At 61.8% G+C, this 23,106-nt stretch overlaps 1 protein-coding gene and 1 long non-coding RNA gene across 2 annotated transcripts; one reads left to right on the top strand and one right to left on the bottom strand.

Annotated features, from left to right (window-relative positions):
• Positions 1 to 5,611: 5,611 nt before the first annotated feature.
• Positions 5,612 to 8,036, bottom strand: LOC142824031 (maestro heat-like repeat family member 5). The gene is made up of 7 exons (XM_075915776.1): positions 7,967 to 8,036; positions 7,604 to 7,699; positions 7,334 to 7,438; positions 6,799 to 6,934; positions 6,475 to 6,569; positions 6,074 to 6,226; positions 5,612 to 5,718 (listed from the first exon to the last, which is right to left on the bottom strand). Exons 2-7 carry the CDS (start codon positions 7,607 to 7,609, stop codon positions 5,701 to 5,703), a joined length of 513 nt encoding a protein of 170 aa, XP_075771891.1. The 5' UTR covers positions 7,610 to 7,699; positions 7,967 to 8,036; the 3' UTR covers positions 5,612 to 5,700.
• An 11,985-nt stretch (positions 8,037 to 20,021) lies between these two features.
• On the top strand, positions 20,022 to 21,071 carry LOC142824048 (uncharacterized). Its single transcript, XR_012899089.1, has 3 exons — positions 20,022 to 20,247; positions 20,533 to 20,636; positions 20,948 to 21,071. It is a non-coding gene; the product is annotated as an uncharacterized LOC142824048 (long non-coding RNA).
• The last annotated feature ends 2,035 nt before the right edge of the window (positions 21,072 to 23,106 follow it).

Here is a 23,106-nt window from a genome sequence, read left to right as displayed (position 1 = left end):
GGGAGGCCGGGGTCAGGATCGGGGGCAGTGCGACTGGCCTCAGGGAGGAAGGGGGGGTCAGGGGCAGCATGACTGGCCTCGGGGAGGGAGAAGGGGGGGCCAGGGTCAGGATCTGGCCCTTCCCCCCCAGAGCTGCTTCCCATCCCCTCTTCCTTCCAGCCAGTTCCTGCCCCCCCCCCCCCAGCCAGTCCCTCTTCCTCCCTCCCCCCTGCCCAGGATCAAGTGTGTCCGTTTTTTGGGGGGAGGGTCTACCTCGCAACCCTACGAGTCAGACCCGGCGCAGGCACCAAGTGATGGGGACTGCCGGAACTTTGGGAACCTGAGACTGCGGGGTGGGGGTTTGTGGCCCAAAAGGCGGCTGAGAAACCTAAGACAGACATAGTAGGGGGAGCACCAGAAGGGTGACAGTCAGGGCGACCCTAGAACTCTGTTACAGGCCAGCTGGCGGCTGCTGGAAGAGGAGGGAAAAATAGGGGGTAAGGGTCAGAGAGGAAAGGGCGTGTGCTGAGGGGAGGGGGGCAGGTCAGGAGATGAAAGGGGAAGGCACCAAGGGTCAGGGTGTAGGTGAGAGACAAATGCCCAGGGGCCAAGTGGAGACAATGAGGAAAAGGGCAGGAGGGGAGGTGTCAGTGAGGGGGGGGCAGGATGATGCTAGGAGAGGAGAGGGGAAGGGCTTTGGGGGCTAGAGGGGAGAAGGGGAGGTGCTGGGAAAAGGCTTGAAAGAAGGGGTGGGCATGAGGAAGGCGGAGATGGAGCAAGGCACGTGTAAAGGCACAGGGGCCTGAGGGGAACGGGGGCAGAGGGTGGTGAGGGAGTGGGCAAAGGGGGTAGGGGCAGTGAGGGAAGGGGGAGGCACCAAGAGGGTGCAAGGGTAAGGGAAGGTGCAGGTGCCAGAGAGTCCGGGGGGTGAAGCAGAAGGGCAGACACCTGCAGGGGAGGGACCAGCAGCAGAGGAGAGAGGCAGGACAGGTGTGTAGAGGGAGGTGTTAGAAGAGGGGATGAGGAGGGGTAGCTCACATGGTCAGAGTGGGGCTACTGGAGGAGTGGGCACAGGGGGGGGAGAGAAAGGCTGCTGGAGGGGGCAGGTCTCGGGAAGGCCGAGGGCAGTGAGAAGGGCAGGAGTCAGGACAGCAGAGGTGGGTGAGGGATTGGGGGGCAGCAGGCACCAGGGGAGCTGATGGAGGAAGGGAAGGAGACAGGGCAGCAGAGGGGAAAGGTAAGTGGTTCATAAGATATTTATGAATAACTTGGGTGCCACACTGACACATCCAAACAAGCCACAAACTCAGTACTGGTGCACAACACAAAATGTATTGTGCTCATGGGAGGAAACTCTTAGAGGGAACACTTCCCCCAGCCTCCCCACCCCCCGAGTTAATGTCTCACACGTTGGGTTAATGCAATTGCAGGATCGTTGCACGGGGGGGGGGGGGGGGGGGTTGGTGAGGGCCAAAATAATCCCTATTGGTAAGAGGATGGTGGGAAAAGTCCTTGGGGGGGGGGGGAGGTCACATGACACCTTTTATTTCTGGTCATGTGTCCATATTGCCCTGAAAGTGTTACCTCCAGAGGCGTGGCTAATGGGGGTCAAAGAGTACATTTAAAAACATTCTTTGGGTGCACACCCTAATGAAATGTGCTGCGCACGCCAATGGGCAGAGAGCAGATCCAGTCCTGGGAGCAGGGCTGCAGCCACAGAGTTGTAGACGCCGCCCAGAGAGCAGATCCGCATGCTGGGAGCAGGCCTGCAGCTGTAACCCACCCACCTGATGTGGGTCACTATCCTATGGAGTGGCACTGAGACCACTTCCAGCAAGCAATTATTACAAGGGAGCTCTTCAGCCTATGCTTAGAGGCAACTGACTTATAACTCAAGCTGTAGCAGCTCCTGCCCTAAGCTCCAAAAGTCCCAGGATCTAATCCACCTGGTGGCAGTTGCACAGCCATGGAAGCAGAGGGGCCAGGGAACCCTCTGTACAGGACTCTCCCCCTCTCCCCCCCCCCACATACACCCTTGCTTCCTGGAATCAGCCACCTAGGTGAATAACGCTGGAAACCCCCATGCCTATAGCTGTGCGCCTTTGCTTTCAATAGCTATAGCCATTCTAAAGTGCCCAGATCTCACAACAGAAAGGAGACGTCCCAATGAGCTGCTAAGCTGTGCTGCCTGCAACGGACAAGTAGCTCCAAGAGGAGCAAGTGCTGTTGACTCTGGAGCCTAATGATGGTGGTGTCTTCCAGCCATTTTCAGATTAGTACAGCTGTGAACCAGGTGCCAGCTGGCCATAGGGTCCCATAGACCTGGCTTGTGCAGCCTAACCTGATAACCAAGCAGTCCATCCATTACTAGCCAGCCGATTACCTTGGGCATGGGAGACCATCGCACTCGTAATTCCTGGGGCCTTCACGCACTGACAGGGCTTGACTTGATCGGCCAGCTAGGGAGAAAGAAATAAACAGAAGGCAGAGGAGTCACCAAGAGATCAGAAGACCACCATGATGCCTTATAGGCCGTTCAGCTGTGAAGAGTCACCAAGACAGGGCAGGTGATGCTAACCTGAGTTAGTCCATTAGCTGCGGCTAGGCTGGGCCACGAGAGGAGAGACAGGCAGTAAATCTGCAGCTGTCAGACCATAAGGAGGACACGGAGGTTTCGAAACCAGCTCAGAGAACAGGGCTGGGTAAGATGCAACCTACCAAACACTGTGATCTGGCCGCTTTCTGTTTAGATCCTGCTGCCCATGCCGCCGAATTCTAAGTGGGGACTCAGGCAGCAGGATCCAATTTTAAATGATTCACGGCTCATGGTTACAGCAGGGGCAGGAGCCACGAGCCCTTTAAAAAGCTGTAGCCACGCTGGACAGCTGCCAGTAGTGGCAAAGCTGTGAGCTCTTTTCTGTGCTTTTAATTGAAAGCCTCAGCCGCGGAGAACTCTGAGGGTGGGCTAGTCCACAACACCGCCCCTTCTGCCTCAGGCTCCGCCCCTTCTGTGGGTGGAGCCGGCCTATGACCCCATACCAAAATCCATTAAGTGGCCCCCTTCTGAAAATTATCGCCCAGCCCTGTCACAGAATCATAGAAAAGTCTGAGTGGAAGGGACCATGATAGGTCCAGTGTTTCGCAAACTTTTTTTATAATGTACCCCCTTTAAAAAAAAATGTGTAAGTACCCCCAGTACCTACAGTTTTCAGACACACACAATTTTTTTCTACCGTTGCAACACATTTGTTTAAACAACTGCATCGTAGCCGGGCGGGGGATGGCATTTTTGGGTGTAAAAGGTACAAAAAGAATAAAGCGCTGTCAAACTGAAAACTAAAATTCAGTTTTCTCCAAATTTCAGTTGTGTTGACGTGTCCCCCAGACATCTCTTGAGTACCTTTAAGGGGACTCGTACCACTGGTCGAGAAGCACTGATCTAGTCCACCCCTGCACCGAGACAGGACCAAGCATGTTTGTCTCACCTCTTGGCTCCTAGGACACGGCTTGAACTAACGCACTTGGAAAGACATTATCGTATATACGCCCAAAGTGCTTCGTCTCAGTGTATTACCATAAAATCTAACTGACCAAACTCTGACCTTTCATTTCCCTGTCACTTGGCCAGCCACAGCCTCACAAGCCTTCGGCATCGATCTCAAAGCCTTCGTCACGCTTTTACACACCTGTGCTGACACGCTTGTGAGCCAGGCACACTTGTGCGACACGTCCCAAAGCACTTGCTCCAGGGCATTACATCGCACTTGCCTGCCTTTGATGGACAGGGAAAGGGAGACCTGAAAGGCCTCTCCAAGGTCACCAGCGCGAGAGTGAGCGCAGAATTGAGGAGCAAGGGTCTAACACACAACTCTGTGCCTTAGTCACTAGGTGGCATTAGATTAGAACCCGGGAGTTCTTACACCCAACCCCCTGCCCCCTCCACTAGGCCATGCTGCTGGCCTCCCGCCTCTCCCCCAGGGCTTGGAGACAGACGGGAGGCTGGAGCCAGCCTGCGCAGAAGGGGCTGTAACGCTTACAGCTCGTTCATGACACTGCCCCTGCGCAGCCCCTCTCAGATCCACACTCGGAACCCACAAGAAACACCCCAAGAGCAGAGATGAAACCGCCACTCACCTGCAGCCCAGCTTCCAGGAAGGGCAAAGCAAAAGCGGAGCTCGCGGATTCCAGCCCAGCCTGGCACCTGCTTCCTGAACTTTGGCCCCTTTCCTCCAAGATAGCAGGAGGCTGCTCTGGGCCTTTTGTGCCCACGACGGGGCAGAAAAGCAAATTCAGCTGTTGGTTCCATCTTGCGGGCAGAGCCCCGGCAGACAGTGGCAGGCGGGGGTATCGACTGACCCTCCAACCCAGGATATTCCCCCCACACCTGGATTCGCTTCCTAGTCATCCCCATCTCCCTGCACGATCCTTGTTTCTCATCCCGCCGGTCCGAGAAATTGTCAGAGCAGGTTGATCCCGACCTTGCCAAGGGCTTAGGTTACATCACAAGGCTTTGCCGCCACAGCTGGCTTGGCTTGGGTGTGTGGCAAAAGCCCCCCCCCCCCCCCCCCCCCGCTGGCACAGCTATTCTGGCAAAGCCGCCAGGGCAAATGGCAACTCTGCCGAAAAGCATCTGCTGGCTTTAAGCTCCCTGCGAGCTGTTCTCATCGCTCAGCCATCACCACCACTGCCCTGCCTCTGTCCTGCTCCTCATCCCCGCCCCCACTCCTATCCCCTGCTCTCCTCCATCTCCTCCCCCTTCCCTTCTCCTGCCCCTCCCCATTTCCACCTGCCCTGCCCATCCCCGTCCTCTCCCTCCCCCCGTCTGTCCCCCTCTTATGTGAGGGCTTTGCTGGAAACGCCCCCCCCCCCCAAGCCAGGGAGATCTCCCCTCCGGGAACAATTCAGCCCCCCCCCATCTCGCTCCCTCCACTCCACAGTATTTCCTCCATTCCCCACAGTTGAAAATTGAGCTCCCCCATCCCCTCAGGTGACAGTCGGGCTCCCCCATACGCAGCTGCCTAGGTAGGCACCTCTGCAGCCAGAGCCTGCCCCTGGCGCCCACGTCCCCTCCCCGACTGCCTGTCCCAGGCGACCACCTGAACCTGCGTCCCCCATTCCCTCAGATCACAGCTCCCTCCCTGACCCTGCACCCCCCGACACCCCTCCCCCAGGCCAGACTCCTCTCTGGCACCCGCACCCCCTCCCCCAAACCCTCTGCTCCCCCTTCACCCAGGTCACAGCTCCCTCCCTGACCCTGCACCCCCCCGACACCCCTCCCCCAGGCCAGACTCCTCTCTGGCACCCGCACCCCCTCCCCCAAACCTTCTGCTCCCCCTTCACCCAGGTCACAGCTCCCTCCCTGACCCTGCACCCCTCTAGAGCCCCTCCCCCAGGCCAGAGTCCTCTCCTGCGCCCATACCCCCTCCTGGACCCTGCACCCCTATCCACCGCCCCAGATCATACCCCCCCTCCCTGCACGCAGGCTCCTCCCCTAAGCTCCCTTCTGCACCCAACCACCCCGTCCCAGACCCCAAAGCCCTCGGTAGAAATGTGGCCCTTGATCAGTTGCCAAAATGGCCCCCCCCATTACAAATTATTGACCAAGCCTGATCCAAATGTTTTTTGAAACATTGTTTAATGAGAATGTAAATACAATTCAATACAATTGGGAGGGTTGGGGGGAGGGGGACGCAGCTGCTGGCTCCTCAGCTCTTGCTGCTCTCACTGGGTGTCTTCCTGCTGCAAGGGAAGCAGAATCCGTCACATTCATCCCTGGGGACTCAGGGGAACTGGCCCCCCAGCATTTCCACCCTCCTCCCCCCTGCTCTCTGGTCACCCCCCGTCAGGCCCGCAGGGTGAGCTCCTGACCCCCCCCCCCAGAGCTCCTGACACCTCGGCCCCCTCCCGCCTCCTAGGACAGTTTCTGTGTTCAGAGCCTCCCCCACCCCCAGGGACGCTCGCAGGGGCAGGAGGGATTCTGCCAGCAGGGACGTGGGGTGGGGGCAGCCTGAGGAAAGGGGCGGGGGACTCCCTGAGGGGATGGGAAGGAGACCCTGGCCCTGCCCCACTCTCCTGATCTGCTCCGGCTGCTCACCATGTATTCCAGGAGCTGATGGGCCTGCCCATGCAGGGCGTGGGCCAGGACCAGCCCGGCCTGGCTGGGGCGCCGCAGGGGGGAGCGGGCAGCGAGCAGAGCCTTGTCCAAAAAGCAGTTCTCCTGCTCTGCTGTGAAGAGCTGCCCAAAGACCTGGAATCAAGAGCACAGGAGGTTTCAGCTGACGGCCCAGAGCCCGGCCCCAACTCCTGGGGCTAAAACAGCTTCCTCCTCCCCCAAACTCCCTTCCAGACCCTGCACCCAGACGCTCTCCTCACCCGGCACCCCAACCCCTGCCCCAGGTCACAGCTTCCTCCTGCCCCCAAGACCCTCCTACCCCCACGAGGGCCCCAGCCAGCCCCACCCCCGAGCCCTGCCCTGCCCTGGCAGCGCGTCCTTACCTCTCCCACCCTCACGCTGTTGCTGTGAGCCAGGACCCATCTTTCTTTGTAGTAGTGTCTGCACCACAGGTCCTCTGCCTGGTGGATGTTGAGGCCTGCAAGAGACACAACAGGGTCATTCTGCTGGCAGGTCTGAGCCCTTCCCCTCCCACGGGTCCCTGCAGGCATCCCTGGGCAAATGGAGGGGCACAGGGGGCAGAAGGGGAACACAGAGGGACGCATCCCCCCTTGGGCCAGTCTGGGGGAAAAGGGCTGGGTCCCCTCCCCCCGCCGCCGGCACCCTCAGGGTGTCCCTGGGGCCCAGGTCCCGGCTGGGTTCCTTACCCCTGTGGTGCAGGAGGAGTTGATACAGGCTGTGCACCCCCTCCCGGGCCAGCCGGCTGACGTCTTCGGATGGGTCCGAAATAAAAAGGCCCAGCTGGGCCACGTGGTGACCCATCCTCGGCCAGTCGGCGGAGTTCTGAGGGGAGAGAAGAGGGGGGGTCCCTCAGCATCCTGGGGCTGCACGTCCCATGCAAACGGCCGCCGAGGCGGGTCTGAGCTCGGGGGACGGACAGAGACACCTCCCGGGGCGGGGCGGGGCAGGGCGGGGCCGGCCTTGCGAGGAGACAACCCTGAGCAATGGCCCCGACTGAAGGGTCACTCCGGGGGTGGAACAAGGGGATCCACTGACGGCCACTCCCCAGTCCCCAGGCCCAGTCCCTCAAGAGCCCCCCTGAAGGGCCCAGGGTCGCCCCTCCCCGGGGAAAGGAGAACGCGGCCCATTCCCGGCCCATTCCCGGCCCTGCCTCTGCCTCCCGGGGACGCTCCCAGCCCCGCGCCCTGCAGCCCCAGACCCCCCGGCTCCGAGGTCACTTACGTCAAACCCCGGGAGGGTGGTGGCGACTCCCAGCAGGGCCGTGGTGCTGCCAAGGGCCCTGGCTCGCTCCTGGGGCAGGCGGGACTCCAGCCACGGGCTCAGGTGCTGGGGGGGAAAGAGGCAGGTCAGGACCCGTAGGGAGGTGCCGGTTCTGGGCAGAGCCTGGGGCTCCTCTCGGACTGTGCCCCCCCCAGCCACTGACACTGCTCCTCTCTCAGCCCCCCCCCGAGGAAGCAGGGACAATGGCCCCGTCCCCCCCACGGGGCTCACCTCCATTATGAGCTGCAGCCGGGCGGTGTCTGGGGACTCGGCGAGGAGGCTCGCCAGTAGGGCCTGGAGGTCGTAGGGAAGGGCCCGGATGAACTGCTGCAAGACAAGGGGGAGCCCTGGGTCAGAGGGGGGTTGGGGGATCCAGGCCACCCGCTGGCTCCGGGGTGCAGCCTAGAGCAGGGTCTGAGCCGCCTCGCAGAGCAGGGAGGAGCCCAGGCTGGGCATGGAAGGGACGGGCCCCCCGGGAGAGCAACGGGAACCCTGGAGGGAAGGATCCAAACCTGCAGCTTCTTCCCTCCCTCTGCCCCCCCCTCCTCTCTGGAGCTCCAGCCCAGCCCGGGAGCAGGGCCCGGAGGGACGTACCTGAGTGTGGATGGGCTCCTGCTGCCAGTCCCCAGACACTGTCTGTCCTACGGCCGCCGTCAGCAGGGGGCTCAGGAGCTGGGCGCGCAGGGGAGGCTGCAAGGTGCTGGCAGGAGAGAGGGGCAGAGACTGTTAATGGAGCAGCAGGAGACAGGGTACGTCTACACTACAGCGCTAGTTCGAACTAACTTAGTTCGAATTAGTTAATTCGAACTAAGCTAGTTCGAACTAGCGCATCTAGAACTAAAAACTAGTTCGAACTAGCGTTTTGCTAGTTCGAACTAGCGCGTCCACACTGATTGGACGCAGGGGGCATTTAAGGGCAGCTGAAACCGGTTCTGGCAGGGCATCAGGTCAGCAGTTGCTTTGTGTGGCTGCTGTCTGAGGCTATCTGAGGCTCGTGCTTAAAGGGACCCCCCCTGGACAGCCGGTTCTCAGCTTTTCCTGCTTGCTTGCCAACCTCGCCGAGGGACAGCAAAGCGTCGGTCTCTGTGCCCGTCTGTGTCGGTGCTTCCCTTCGGGGGGGCCGCCGCAGGTGGCAACATGGAGCCACGGCTCGCCCTGCACCTTCTGGTGCACGTTCTGGACTTGCTGCTGCAAGCCTGCCAGCAATGGCTCGAGGCTGCCTGGCACCACCTGGGGAACGTCAGCCCCCTGCCTCTCCGCCTGGCCGCCCTGGGGGCCGTGGAGGAGCCGCGGCGGCGCCCCGGCACCGGCGTGCCCCGCCGCATCTGGCGTCTGGACACCAGCAGCGACTGGTGGGACCGCATCGTCCTGGAGCGCTGGGACGACCGACAGTGGACCCAGAACTTTAGGATGAGGAGGGACACCTTCCTGGAGCTCTGCGAGTGGCTCGCCCCTGCCCTGCAAAGAAGGGACACTCGCATGAGGCCCGCCATCCCCCTCCAGAAGCGGGTGGCCATCGCCCTCTGGAAGCTCTCCACGCCGGACAGCTACCGATCCGTCGGGAACCAGTTCGGCGTGGGGAGATCCACTGTCGGAGCAGTGCTCATGCAGGTACGGCGCTCGTCGGCCACCGAGCCGGGGGGGAGGGGGGCTGCGAGGAGGGGATGGGCCGCCCCAGGGACAAAGGGGGGGGCGGGAGGAGGCGAAAGCGCCCCGCACCGGAGGGGTCGGGCTGTCCCGGCCGTACTACACGCCGCCAGGGGGGTTGCTTCCGGGAGTGGGGCCCGGGGCACTGCCAGGGCACGCACGCTCCCAGCCACCCGGGCGCCCCACTGATTGACGCTTTGCTGTGTCTCTCTCCGCAGGTGGTCAAGGCCATCAACCGGGTGCTGCTCCGCAGGGTGGTCCGCCTCGCCGACCCGGACGCCGTCATCCGGGGATTCGGCGCCCTCGGCTTCCCCAACTGCGGGGGGGCCATCGACGGGACGCACATCCCCATCCGTGCCCCGGAACACCAGGCGTCCCGGTACGTGAACCGCAAGGGGTACTTCTCCGTCATCCTGCAGGCCGTATGTGACCACCGGGGACAGTTGACGGACATAAATGTGGGCTGGTCCGGCAAAGCACACGACGCCCGGGTGTACCGGAACTCCTCCGTGTGCCAGCGGCTGCAGGACGGGACCTTCTTCCCCGACCGCCACATCAGGGTCGGGGACGTGGACATGCCCGTCTGCCTGGTGGGGGATGCCGCCTACCCACTGCAGCCCTGGCTCATGAAGCCCTACACGGGACACCTCAATCCCTCCCGCCAGGCCTTCAATAACAGGCTGAGCAGGGCCCGCATCGTGGTGGAGGGGGCCTTCGGGCGACTGAAAGCCCGCTTTCGATGCCTCCTCACCCGTCTGGACCTGGCCGAGCACAACATCCCTCCCGTGGTGGCGGCATGTTGTGTGCTCCACAATTTGTGTGAGCGGAAGGGGGAGGCTTTCTTGCCAGCCTGGATGGCTGAGGCTGACCGCATGGCTGGACACTACGGTCAGCCCCGCACCGCCGCCGTCCGGGAAGCCCAGCGGGGGGCCATCCGGATCCGGGAAGCCCTGCGGGAGAGCTTCCAGGTGGAGGAGGAGGAGGACTGACCTCTCCCTGCATGCCCCACCGGGGCCTTCTTCCACCCTACCCCCCCCTCCCCTTTCCCCTCCCTACCTACTGTCAAATAAAGACACCTGTTTTTCCAACAAAAACGTCTGTTTATTTCAGAGAACTGGGGTGGGGGAGGGAGGAATGAAGGTGGGAGAAGGGAGGGGGAAACCTGGGACGAGGGAGCTGGAAGGGGAGGGGAGGGAAGGGAGGAAGGGAAAGGAAAGCTCAGGGGTGGGAGTCTGGGTGCCTCTCCCGTCTCGCCACACTGCGGGTCCGGGGGCGTCGGTGGGGAATGGTTGTGGAGGGGGGGGCAGAGAGGACAGGGGGTGTGGAGGAAGCAGGAGCGGAAGCAGGAGGAGCAGGAGGAGCAGGGGGAGCAAGAGGGGGAGCAAGAGGGGGAGCAGGGGGAGCAAGAGGGGGAGCAAGAGGGGGAGCAGGGGGAGCAAGAGGGGGAGCAGGGGGAGCAAGAGGGGGAGCAAGAGGGGGAGCAGGGGGAGCAAGAGGGGGAGCAAGAGGGGGAGCAGGGGGAGCAAGAGGGGGAGCAGGGGGAGCAAGAGGGGGAGCAAGAGGGGGAGCAGGGGGAGCAAGAGGGGGAGCAAGAGGGGGAGCAGGGGGAGCAAGAGGGGGAGCAAGAGGGGGAGCAGGGGGAGGAGGAAATGGAAAGCGGTCTAGCAGGCTCTGGAGGTGGCCTCGCAGGGCACGGCCCTGCTCCTCCAGGGCCTCCAGACTCCTCTGGCGCAGCCTGAGGTCCTCCTGGACCCAGTGGTCCTGGAGACGGAGCTGTCGGTCCAGGAACCGGAGATGCCGCCTCTGGTAGTCCTCCTGGTTCCTGGCTGTCCTGCTTGCCCGGGCGCGGGCGGCTGCTGCAGGCGGGGTGGTGCGCCCTGCAGTCCCCGGTGCTGCAGCTGTGGTGCAAGAAGACCAGCGGTCAATTACCCCAGGGGCCCAGGTGTGTGAAACCCAGCTCCCCTCTGCAAGGCCAGGGCCCCTGCAGGATCCCCAGCTGCTGCTCCGTAGTGGGCAAGGCCCAGGCGCACGGTCCCGGGGCTCCCTCTCGCCCCAGCCCCCCGTACACATAAGGGGAACACGAGGGTACTCACAGGTGGATGCCTCCCCGGCCTCTGATGATGCAGGCGAGCGGCTCTGTGGGGTGCCTCGGGGGTCCCGGGTCCTGGGAAGGCTGGCGGCAGGCTCCGGGCTCTCAGAGCCCTCTTCCTCCTCCTCGGTGTCCAGGAGCGGTCCCTCTGCCCCGGGGTCAATCACGTCCCGGGGGGCAGGGACGGCATGAGGCCCCAGGATGCGGTCCAGGGCATGGAAGTGGGGGCAGGCCTCCGGGTCAGCCCCTGGCAGGCAGGCCCGGGAGTAGGACTGCCGCAAGTCTTTAATCTTGCAGCGCACCTGCTCCCGGCTGCGCTGGTGGCCCCTGGCGGCCAGGCTGGCAGCCATGCGTCCATAGACGGCCGCGTTCCGGTGGCTAGTGCGGAGATCGTGGACATTGGAGGCTTCCCCCCAAACCTCGATGAGGTCCACGATCTCCGCACTTGACCAGGCGGGCGCCCGCCTTTTGCGCCCCCGGGCAGGCTCCCGGGAGCCGCCAGGCTGGTCGTGGGGAGCAGTGGAGGGCTGGGAGCCCTCGGATGGCTGGCTCATAGTGTGGCAGGTGCAGGCTGTGCAGGCACGGGTGCTTGCAGCCTTGCAACTGGCACAAAGTGAGTAGCCAGCCCGTGGCCCTTTAAGGGCTCCGGGGCCGGGAGGGGGGCAATAGAGTTTCCCTGGTGTTGGCCAGAGTGGCCACCAGGGAAACCTGGGAAGCCTTAGCCTCCCACTAGTTCGAACTAAAGGGCTACACAGCCCTTAGTTCGAACTAGCTAGTTCGAACTAGGCGTTAGTCCTCGTAAAATGAGGTTTACCTAGTTCGAACTAAGCGCTCCGTTAGTTCGAATTAAGTTCGAACTAACGGAGCGCTAGTGTAGCGCATAGGAAAGTTAGTTCGAACTAACGTCCGTTAGTTCGAACTAACTTTCTAGTGTAGACATACCCACAGAGACTTTCCCACTCCCTGGCCAGGGGATCTGCTCTGCGGGGAGTCGGCGGGGGGGGGGGGGGGGGGTCGGTACCTGAGGCTGCAGGCGGCGTTGAGGCAGTCGGCCAAGACCAGCGGGGGGGGCGAGTCCTCCATGATCTCCTGTGAGACCCAAGGAGACAAAGGGGCGTGTGAGGCTGGGCCCCCAAGAGACGCTCACGCGGCCAGCGCCCCCACCCAGCAGGATCCAACCCCACTGCCTCCCGCTGCCCTGTAGCCCCCCTGCCCGACACAGGGCCCCTCCCAGCACCCCCCTCCCAAACCGGGACCAGCTCAATCCTTGTCCCCAGGCCGTCTCCTGCCCCTCCCTGCCCTGGTGACCAGCCTCTGAACCTCCTCATCCCTGCTCCCCAGGCGCATCCCCAGCAGCCCGCTCGGCTCCCTTCCAGCCCCCCATGGCCCGGGGAGACCCCTCCCTGTCCCGAATCCCCCTTCCTGTCCGGCACCCCAGACCTGCCCCATTTCTGTGTCCCTCCCTCCTCCAGCATCCCCACCCACCCTCCCCATGTCCACCTCCAGCCCTCCTGGCTCCACCCATCCCGTTTCCAGCACCCCCACCCGCCGCCATGGCCCAGGCAGACCCCTGTCCACCCCACGTATCCCCTCCCCTCCTCCCGGCTGCCGCGACTCGCTTACAATGATCCTGGCCATCATGGTGTCCTTGCAGCAGCGCGGCGCCAGGGTGTCCTCGCCCCTTTGGAGGGCGGCGAGGCAGGCGGGGGGGACGGCCAGGAGGAACCGCTGCAGGGCGGCTGGGCTCTGCACCCCAGAGAGAGTCTGTGAGCCTGGGGCCTGCCTGCCCCCCACGGACAGCTGCAGGGCTCAGGTCTCCCAGGAGTGGAGGTGGGAGCTGCCGGTTGTCCAAGCACCCACACTCCCCCCCCAACTGCTGCCTCAGGCTTGTGGGGGCCCAGCTGGTGCATGACAAGAGCCCCCAGCTTGGGGGGTCCAGGTCATGCAGGAGAAGGGGCCCCAGGGGGATCCCCAGGGACAAGCCCCTCCCGGAGGGGGGGGGGGACATGCTGGGAAGGGGCCGGACAATCTCGGGTCCCCCCCGTGTGGAGAAGGTTCCTACCGTGTCCCAGGTGTGGAGCTGCTCTTCGATGTCATAGATGGCCCCTTCCTCCACCCGGGAGTCCATCCGCTCCTGGCAGAGCTCCGCCGAGGCGCAGGGGGGCTCTGTGCGGGAGGGAAGGGACCAGGGTGACTCCAGCGGCCAGCAGGGGTCACGCGCCCCCATGTCAGGGACCCAGGGCAGGTTGGGCCCCACACGCCCCTCGCAGGGACCCATCCCCCTTCTACCCTCACATCTGCCAACGCCCTCAGCAGAGCCCCCACCAGGAAGAAGAGAGCCAAGCAGCCCCCCCCATCCATTGCCCTGGCTGCGGGGCAGACACTGGGGCTGCCCCCCACCACCTCCCCGGGTACTGGGTGAGCCCCTGGGCCCAGCGTGTTCACGGCCCCTCACCTGGGTCTGAGCGGCTGCAGGAGGTGGCCCGGCTGCAGCTGGAGGCCCAGGCGCTGCTGCTGACGGACCTGGACCCACAGCTGCAGGGGCTGGTGCGGGGAGTGACGGGCTGGGGGCTCCCGGAGACTGGCAGGTCCCCGGGGGCCGGGCAGGGCGATGCCCCCTGGTGGTAATGGGGGCTGGGCTCCCGGGGCAGGTGTTTCTCTCCACAGAGGAGGCCCCGGAGCCACCCTACCCGGCTCCCCCGCTGGGCTGGGTCCCGCCTGCCCAGCCGCCTCTGGAGCCAGGTCCGGGGGGGCCTGGCTGGTGGGCGAGTCGCCCCGAGCTGGTGGGATCCAGCTTCCCCACCCGCGGGGACGGAGAAGCTGCTCCCCACCGGCCCTGGGGCCATCTTCAGGGCTTTCTTGAACCACAGCCGAAAACGTTTGGCCATGCTGCAAATGAGGGGAGCAAAGGGGAGCTTGGGGCGCAGCCTGATGAACGAAATCCAGGGGTTCCAGCTCCCCAGAGCGACTGCCCCCAGCCCCCAAATGGCCCCTTGCTTATCGGTTCGGTCTTGCACAGGCACTGCAAGGACCTGAGGGTATGTCTACACTACCCCGCTAGTTCGAACTAGGAGGGTAATGTAGGCATACCGCACTTGCAAATGAAGCCCGGGATTTGAATTTCCCGGGCTTCATTTGCATAAGCGGGGAGCCGCCATTTTTAAAACCCCGCTCGTTCGAACCCCGTGCAGCGCGGCTACACGGGGCACGAACTAGGTAGTTCGAACTAGGCTTCCTAGTTCAAACTACCGTTACTCCTCATTCCACGAGTCTCCTGCCCATCAACAGCCCCTTCTTGGCCAATCAGGGGAGAGTCTAAGGTGTGGGGGGGTGGAGCGTTCTCCCCAAAGACACCGGCATAGACTTGTTCCAGCCCCACCTCCCCAGTCCCCACAATGGGGGCTGCATCCCCCACCCCACGGCTCCTGCAAACCACCCCCCGTCCTTCAGCTAGTCTGTTGGGTCCCAAGCTGGGGGAGGCAGCAAGGGAAGGTCACAGAGGAGGCAAGAACAGAGCAGAAATGTGGGGGGATGGAGGAAAAGGGAAACCAACCAGGAGAAAGCCCCAGTGGCGCTAAGGACGCAGCCCAGGTGAGGAATCACCTTCTGGCCCTTGACCGAGGGCTGGGCCTGCCTGGAACCCAGCCGGCCCCGGGCGGGATCCAACCCCTGGGGGCTCTTACCTTCGTCACAAAGGTGTCGGGATGTGGAACTCACAGAACGCGAAGGAACCGTGAGGAGGAGACGCACCAGAGCTAAAGCAACCGGGGGTCTCCAAAGTCCCCTGGGCCCGCCCCCCGCTTTTATCAGCCTGAGATGTGGGTCCCTCTGTGAGGTCACCACCTCCCCACCTGCCCTTTGCCTTATATGCTGAGGGCTGCCCAAAGCCCCTGTGAGGTCACCGCCCCCCCCTCACCCTGCCAGGCAAATGTCCTGCCTCTGGCCACCCCCCTGGGAAGTTTGAGCCATTACTAGGGGTCCCTCCCCCTCCCTCATAGGCTGCTCCCTGCCCTACACTGCAGGCTTCTTGCACGAGAGCTGTTTCACGCCGGAGTTCTTGCGCAAAAGGTCTCGTGCAAGAGTGCCTCCACCCTGCCATGGGCTTTTGCACAAGAGCGTCCATGGCAGTGTGAACGCTCTCTTGTGCAAGAAAGCTCTGATGGTCATTTTAGCCATAAAAGTGTCTTGCTCAAGAAGCCCCTGGTGCCCGTCCACGCTGCCTTCTTGCACAACAGCTCTTGCACAAAGGGGGCTTAGTCATCGTCGGGAGAGGAATAACTCCTGTGCAAGGAGCCCTGTTCTTTGATGCTTTACTGCAAATTTACTTCTGCAAGAACACACGTAGAGTGTAGACGCGCCACAAGTTTTTTCGCAAGAACACACAAAAACAAGCCATGTGGATGTTTTCTTTTTAGGCAAAAGCCCCTTTTTGCACAAGATCGGTCGGCCTTTTTGCAGGCATAGGGATCTTGTGGGAAAAGGGGGTTTTTTGCACAAAAAGTAAACATCCACACGGCTTGGTTTTGCGCACAAACCCCGAGCACAAAAACGGATCAGCAGAAAATATGCAAATGACATTGCGTGTCATAGAGTCCCTCGTTAGCATATTTGTTGCCAAAAAAACTCGTTGTGTAGACGTAGCCTAGGAGAGAAGCGATCTCAGACACAAAGCCCTTCAGTAAGAGGGCATAGCCCTGGGGCATGGTAGGAGACGTACGGCAGACATGGGAGGTCACTCTCCTAGCTATTTGGCACGGAGGAGGCCTCAGCTGGAGCACTGTGTCCAGATCTCAGGGCCATGCTTTAGGAGAGAGAGTCCAGAGGGGAACTATGAAAAGGGATTAGGGACGTTAGATATTCACTGAGTAGTCAATTAACCTCATGATTTCTTATCGGTTACTTGACTTTTCGATAGTCCCCAGGGGCCAGCTGTCTCAGTCCTGGCTCGCGCTGGGTCCGGGACCTACCCCCTCTGCGGCTCTGCATTTACAGTGTGTTAGGAGCCAGGCAGGCAGGCAGCCTTGCTCAGTTCCAGTTTGCACCAGGTCCAGAAGCTCAGACCCAGCCCCCAGGCAAGGGCTGCTGCCAGCTTGTGCTGCTGCCTCTGATACAGAGGCAGCAGTACGGAGTGCCAGGAGGGAACTGGTCTAAAAAGCACCTCCCCTTGCGACCTGGCTGCCTGTCATCCCACGCTGCTGCCTCCGTTTTTGGCGAGAGAGAGCCGCCTGTCTTGAGACACCGGTGGGGAGTCGGATTTTCAAAAGGCAGGTCTCTGTCCTTTGTGAGCCTTCCAAAGCGCTTCGGTGGGGGGAGGGGGCAGGAAGGCGGACGACTCTCAGGAATTGTAGCACCCAAATCCACGGAGTGTTTCGCCAGCACCTCCTGCAACAGACCCCAATCCCTGACAGGCTTTTAGGCAAGATAGATCATTTGAAAAAATGACAGACACAGGGTTTTCCGTCACCGCTCTCCCTTTCTTTTATTTCCCTGGGCTAACTGGCTTGTTCCTCTTTGGCTAAGGATGGAAGGGTATGTCTACACTACAATGTTAGTTCGAACTAACGGACGTTAGTTCGAACTAACATTCATAGCCGCTACACTAGCGCTCCGCTAGTTCGAATTTGAATCGAACTAGCGGAGCGCTTAGTTCGAACTAGGAAAACCTCATTTTACGAGGCTTAAGCCTAGTTCAAACTTACTAGTTCGAATTAAGGGCTGTGTAGCCCCTTAATTCGAACGAGTGGGAGGCTAGCCCTCCCCAGGTTTCCCTGGTGGCCACTCTGGCCAACACCAGGGAAACTCTATGCCCCCCTCCCGGCCCCGGACCCCTTAAAGGGGCACGGGCTGGCTACGGTGCCCGTGCCAGGTGCAAGCCTGCTAGCACCCAGCCAGCAGACCCTGCACCTGGCACGGCACAGAGCCACCCACCCGATGTCCCCCAGCCCACCCCCTCTTCCCGGGACCAGGCTGGCGGCTCCCGGAAGCTTGCCCGGGACCGCAAGAGGCGGGTACATTCCTGGGCTAGTGCGGACATCGTGGACCTCGTCCACGATCTCCGCACTAGGCACAGGAAAGTGGCCATCTAGGGCAGGAGAGCTGCCAGCCTGGCCACCCAGGAGCAGGTTTGCATGAAAATCAAGGGGGTCCACTGAGACCCCCGACCCTGAGCCCTGAGCTTACAATGGCCGTCCTGGGTCAGACCAAAGGTCCATCTAGCCCAGTAGCCTGTCTGCCGACAGCGGCCAACCCTAGGGACCGTGGAGGGGATGAAAAAATGCGCCACGTGCCCGGGCCCAGGCCAGCCCTGAGCACTTGGCGGGCGCATACAAATGCGGGCACCGTGTTGGGGACCACTGTCCTAATGTTAGCAGGGGGGACACCAAGTTCGGAAGTGAATGGTTAACCAGTAAGCCGGTTATGGTTAACCAGAGGGGGCTGGAGCAGCCCTCCACCAGCCATAGGCACAGGGCACTCTGGCACGCCACGGGTAGGGTTGCTCAGCAGTCACAGCAGTGTGCCACGGGGGTAGGTGTGTGGGCTGCTCCAAGTCCATCTTTAACACGTCCTACGTGTCCCATTTAATCGGTTAACTGGTTCAACATATTGTTTAACTGGTTAGCTAATTAAATGAGATTTTACATCCCTGGCACCAAGGTGGCTAAAAGTAGGGTTGAATTGGGACTAGAAATTCCAGGATTTTGACTTTTTTTTCCTGATCACACACAGTTCTGCAAATAAATTCACGTTTTGTTTAGATTTTGACTTTTTTTAAATGTAGTACGGTGGATTACGGAAGATAAACTTTAAAGAGACCAAACAAAGAGTCATTTCAGGAATGGAAAACTACATTTTAATGTTCTGAAATGGTGGAGTTTTCCCCTTCCAAACAAAAGGTCACTAAAATCAGCATTTTCCAATGGAAAAACATCCCCTCAGAAAACTTCCTTCCAGCTCTAGTTAAAACGGGCGTATTTTGAAGTGTATAATCAACCTCTGGAACTCACTGCAAAAGGATATTAATGATGGTGAAGGAAAGGGGAGGGAATCATAGAATCATAGAGCTGGAAGAGACCTCAGAAGGTCATCAAATCCAGCCCCCTGCTCTAGGCAGGACCAATCCCAACTAAATCAACCCGGCCAGGGCTTTGTCAAGCTGAGACTTAAACACCCGCTGTGTACAGCCTGTCTGATCCCTTCTGGGGAAGCATGGGTGGGAAGAAAGAATTAGACAGGGTTAGACAAACCCGTAGGTCTTGGTTGACTTCGTCCTGCTTCAGGGCAGGGCGCTAAACTTGGGGACTACTCTAGTCAGACCAACATTTCAATCAATCTTGTCAAGAAACAGGCAAAAAAAAAACCCCAACCCAAACCAGGGAGAAACACGTTCCTTGGTTTGTAAACACAGACACAGAGAACAGCTCCTTCCGTTAGGGGGGGTGGGAATAAAGAAAATAATCCCTCGCCCCCTCCCCTTCCTATTTGGTCCTAAAGGATGAAGATTTGTGCAGGCTGCGGGGGCAGGACTGATACTCAGGGAACGGGGAGCATGGGGGAGAAGGGGGCAGCTTGCTTACAATCGAGGGGCAACCCCGTGTCTCGGGGCTGGCCCAGCAGAGGCGGGATTTCTGCAGCGCAGGGGGACACGAGGTGAAACAAGCAGCGACTCGGCCGATTGGGGCTTGTTATTGTAGGGTCGCATTGAAGCAGACACTGGCACCAGCGTCGCCTCCAAGAGCGAGGGGAGCGCGCGGCCTGGTAACCCCGGACGGACCCGGACCTGGACCCCCCTGCGCTGGGGGGCCAGGAGTCACCGCCCCCCGCCCCTCACCTCCGCCTCCTGCCTGCTCGCAGCTCCCGGGCCCGCGGCAGCAGCTGTGCCAGCCGGCTCCGAATGTTGAAACACCAGCAACATTAGCCCTCGCTTCCCATTGGCTGGAGGGCCCCAGGGGCGGGCGCAGGAAAGGGGAAGCTCCGCCCTTCGAGGGCCAAGTGGGCCGGCAGTGGAAGTTGCAAGTCAGCTGGAGGAGAGAGGGGCCCGGCCCGGCCTGCGCACGTGGCTTTCACCGCAGCGCTCACCTGCCCTCACGCCCCACGCTCCTGCTTTTCCCTCCCTGCGTTGTTCGACCCAACCCTCACCCAGGCATCCACCCAGTTCACCCCGATTCTCACCCCTTTTTAAACTTGTTCCTAAGAAACCCCGATCGGTTCCTGGGAAATTCCCAACAACTCTTATCAGTGGTGCCTGTTACATACCAGCTGGGTTTTCCCTGTGATATTTACATACCCCTTGCCTCCTTTTTTCGCCCCTCCCATTTTTTCCTCCCCTGTTCATTTTGGTTCTGGACATACAACACTCCAGTCGTCTGAAGAAGTGGGCTATGCCCAGGAAAGCTCATGATCCCATTGACACGGTTTGTTAATCTTTAAGGTGACTATATGTTGTGTTTTAAGTTTTTCCTGTTACAGACTCACTCAGCTACCCCTCTGAAACTCGTGGGCTCTGTCTACACTGCAGGCTTCTTGCACAAGAACTGTTTTGCAGAAGAGTTCTTGTGCAAAAGGTCTTCCATACGAGCGCGTCCACACTGCCATGTGCTTTTGCAGAAGAGATGTGCTTTTGCACAAGAGCATCCATGGCAGTGTCGACACTCTCTTGCACAAGAAAGCTCTGATGGCCATTTTAGCCGTAGGGGTTTTTTGCGCAAGAAATTCATGTTGCCTGTCTACACTGCCGCCTTCTGGAAGAGCTCTTGTGCAAGAGGGCTTATTACTCGTGGGGAGAGGAATAACTCTTCCAGAAGAAGCCCTGTTTTCTGATGCTGTACTGTAATACTTGTGCAAAAACACGCACGCAGTGCGTGGCTCCAGAGGCGGCTGGGAAGGCGGGACCCAGCCCAGCGGGGCAGCCGGGTAGGGTGGCTCTGGGGCCTCCTCTGTGGAGAGAAACACCTGCCCCAGGAGCCCAGCCCCCATTACCACCAGGGGGCATCGCCCTGCCCGGCCCCCGGGGACCTGCCAGTCTCCGGGAGCCCCCAGCCTCTCCGCACCAGCCCCTGCAGCTGTGGGTCCAGCTCAGTGAGCAGCAGCGCCTGGGCCTCCAGCTGCAGCCGGGCCACCTCCTGCAGCCGCTCAGACCCAGGTGAGGGGCCGTGAACATGCTGGGCCCAGGGGCTCACCCAGTACACGGGGGGGCAGCCCCAGTGTCTGCCCCACAGCCAGGGCAATGGATGGGGGCGGGGGCTGCTGCTTGGCTCTCTTGTTCCTGGTGGGGGCTCTGCTGAGGGCGTTGGCAGATGTGAGGGTGGAAGGGGGATGGGTCCCTGCGAGGGGCGTGTGGGGCCCAACCTGCCCTGGGTCCCTGACATGGGGGCGCGTGACCCCTGCTGGCCGCTGGAGTCACCCTGGTCCCTTCCCTCCCGCACAGAGCCCCCCTGCGCCTCGGCGGAGCTCTGCCAGGAGCGGATGGACTCCCGGGTGGAGGAAGGGGCCATCTATGATATTGAAGAGCAGCTCCACACCCGGGACACGGTAGGAACCTTCTCCACACGGGGGGGACCCGAGATTGTCCGGCCCCTTCCCAGCACGTCCCCCCCTCCGGGAGGGGCTTGTCCCTGGGGATCCCCCTGGGGCCCCTTCTCCTGCATGACCTGGGCCCCCCAAGCTGAGGTCTCTTGTCATGCACCAGCTGGGCCCCCACAAGCTTGAGGCAACAGTTGGGGGGGAGTGTGGGTGCTTGGACAACCGGCAGCTCCCACCTCCACTCCTGGGAGACCTGAGCCCTGCAGCTGTCCGTGGGGGGCAGGCAGGCCCCAGGCTCACAGACTCTCTCTGGGGTGCAGAGCCCAGCCGCCCTGCAGCGGTTCCTCCTGGCCGTCCCCCTCGCCTGCCTCGCCGCCCTCCAAAGGGGCGAGGACACCCTGGCGCCGCGCTGCTGCAAGGACACCATGATGGCCAGGATCGTGGTGAGCGAGTCGCGGCGGCCGGGAGGAGGGGAGGGGATACGTGGGGTGGACAGGGGTCTGCCTGGGCCATGGCGGCGGGTGGGGGTGCTGGAAATGGGATGGGTGGGGCTAGGAGTGCTGGAGAGGGAGGGGGAGGTGGACATGGGGAGGGTGGGTGGGGATGCTGGAGGAGGGAGGGACACAGAAATGGGGCAGGTCTGGGGTGCTGGACAGGGAGGGGGATTCGGAACAGGGAGGGGTCTCCCCGGGCCATGGGGGGGGGAGCTGGAAGGTTAGCAGAGCGGGCTGCTGAGGATGAGCCTGGGGAGCAGGGATGAGGAGGTTCAGAGGCTGGTCACCAGGGCAGTGAGGGGCAGGAGACGGCCTGGGGACAAGGATTGAGCTGGTCCCGGTTTGGGAGGGGGATGCTGGGAGGGGCCCTGTGCTGGGCAGGGGGGCTACAGGCCAGCGGGAGGCAGTGGGGTTGGATCCTGCTGGGTGGGGGCGCTGGCCGTGTGAGCGTCTCTTGGGGGCCCCAGCCTCACACGCCCCTTTGTCTCCTTGGGTCTCACAGGAGATCATGGAGGACTCCCCCCCCGCACTGGTCTTGGCCGACTGCCTCAACGCCGCCTGCAGCCTCAGGTACCGACCCCCCCCCGCCGACTCCCCCCCAGAGCAGATCCCCTGACCAGGGAGTGGGAAAGTCTCTGTCTCCTGGGCTATGTCTAGACTGCAAGCCTCTTTCGAAAGAGAGCACCCAGTGAGTCTGGATGCTCTCTTTCGAAGAAGCCCTAGTTCCATTCAAGAACGCCTTCGTTCGAAAGAAGCACTTTCCAAAGAAGGCGTTCTTCCTCGTGAAATGAGGTTTACTGCCGTGGAAAGAAAAGCCGCGTTCTTTCGATTTAATTTCGAAAGAACGCGACTGCAGTCTAGACGCAGGTGATGTTTTTTCGGAAAAAGGCTACTTTTCCCGAAAAGCCCCCTGAGCCTGGACACAGCCCTGCTGCTGAATTAACAGTCTCTGCCCCTCTCTCCTGCCAGCACCTTGCAGCCTCCCCTACAGGCCCAGCTCCTGAGCCCCCTGCTGAGGGCGGCCGTGGGACAGACTGTGTCTGGGGACTGGCAGCAGGAGCCCATCCACACGCAGGTACGTCCCTCCGGGCCCTGCTCCCGGGCTGGGCTGGAGCTCCAGAGAGGAGTGGGGGTGGGGGCAGAGGGAGAGAAGAAGCTGCAGGTTTGGATCCTTCCCTCCAGGTTTCCCGTTGCTCTCCCTGGGGGCCCGTCCCTTCCATGCCCAGCCTGGGCTCCTCCCTGCTCTGCGAGGCGGCTCAGACCCTGCTCAAGGCTGCACCCCGGGGCCAGCGGGTGGCCTGGATTCCCCAACCCCCCTCTGACCCAGGGCTCCCCCTTGTCTTGCAGCAGTTCATCCGGGCCCTTCCCGTCGACCTCCAGGCCCTACTGGCAAGCCTCCTCGCCGAGTCCCCAGACACCGCCAGGCTGCAGCTGATCATGGAGGTGAGCCCCGTGGGGGGGACGGGGCCATTGGCCCTGCTTCCTCGGGGGGCCGAGAGAGGAGCAGTGTCAGTGGCTGGGGGTGGGGGGGGGCACAGTCTGAGAGGAGCCCCAGGCTCTGCCCAGAACCGGCGCCTCCCTACGGGTCCTGACCTGCCTCTTTCCCCCCCAGCACCTGAGCCCGTGGCTGGAGTCCCGCCTGCCCCAGGAGCGAGCCAGGGCCCTTGGCAGCACCACGGCCCTGCTGGGAGTCGCCACCACCCTCCCGGGGTTTGAGGTAAGTGACCTCGGAGCCGGGGGGTCAGGGGCTGCAGGGCGCGGGGCTGGGAGCGTCCCCGGGAGGCAGAGCTGGGAATGGGCCGGGAATGGGCCGCGTTCTCCTTTCCCCGGGGAGGGGCGACCCTGGGCCTTTCCGGGGGGCACCTGGGCCCCAGACTGGGGAGTGGCCGTCAGTGGATCCCCTTGTTCCACCCCCGGAGTGACCCTTCAGTCGGGGCCATTGCTCAGGGTTGTCTCCTCGCAAGGCCGGCCCCGCCCCGCCCCGC

The sequence above is a fragment of the Pelodiscus sinensis genome, unplaced genomic scaffold (assembly GCF_049634645.1).
Source record: "Pelodiscus sinensis isolate JC-2024 unplaced genomic scaffold, ASM4963464v1 ctg37, whole genome shotgun sequence".
In the NCBI taxonomy this organism is placed as follows: domain Eukaryota; kingdom Metazoa; phylum Chordata; order Testudines; family Trionychidae; genus Pelodiscus; species Pelodiscus sinensis.
This window is presented reverse-complemented; position numbering and strand designations above follow the sequence as displayed.

What these genes read in the sequence shown, in the direction of transcription:
- LOC142824031 (XM_075915776.1), bottom strand. An exon ending in CCACCCTCCCGGGGTTTGAC is followed by an intron (nt 6,935 to 7,333) that starts GTAAGTGACCTC and finishes CTCTCCCCTCAG; the next exon opens with AACTCCGCCGACTGGCCGAG. An exon ending in ACTCCTCCTGCACCACAGGG is followed by an intron (nt 6,570 to 6,798) that starts GTAAGGAACCCA and finishes TGTCTCTTGCAG; the next exon opens with GCCTCAACATCCACCAGGCA.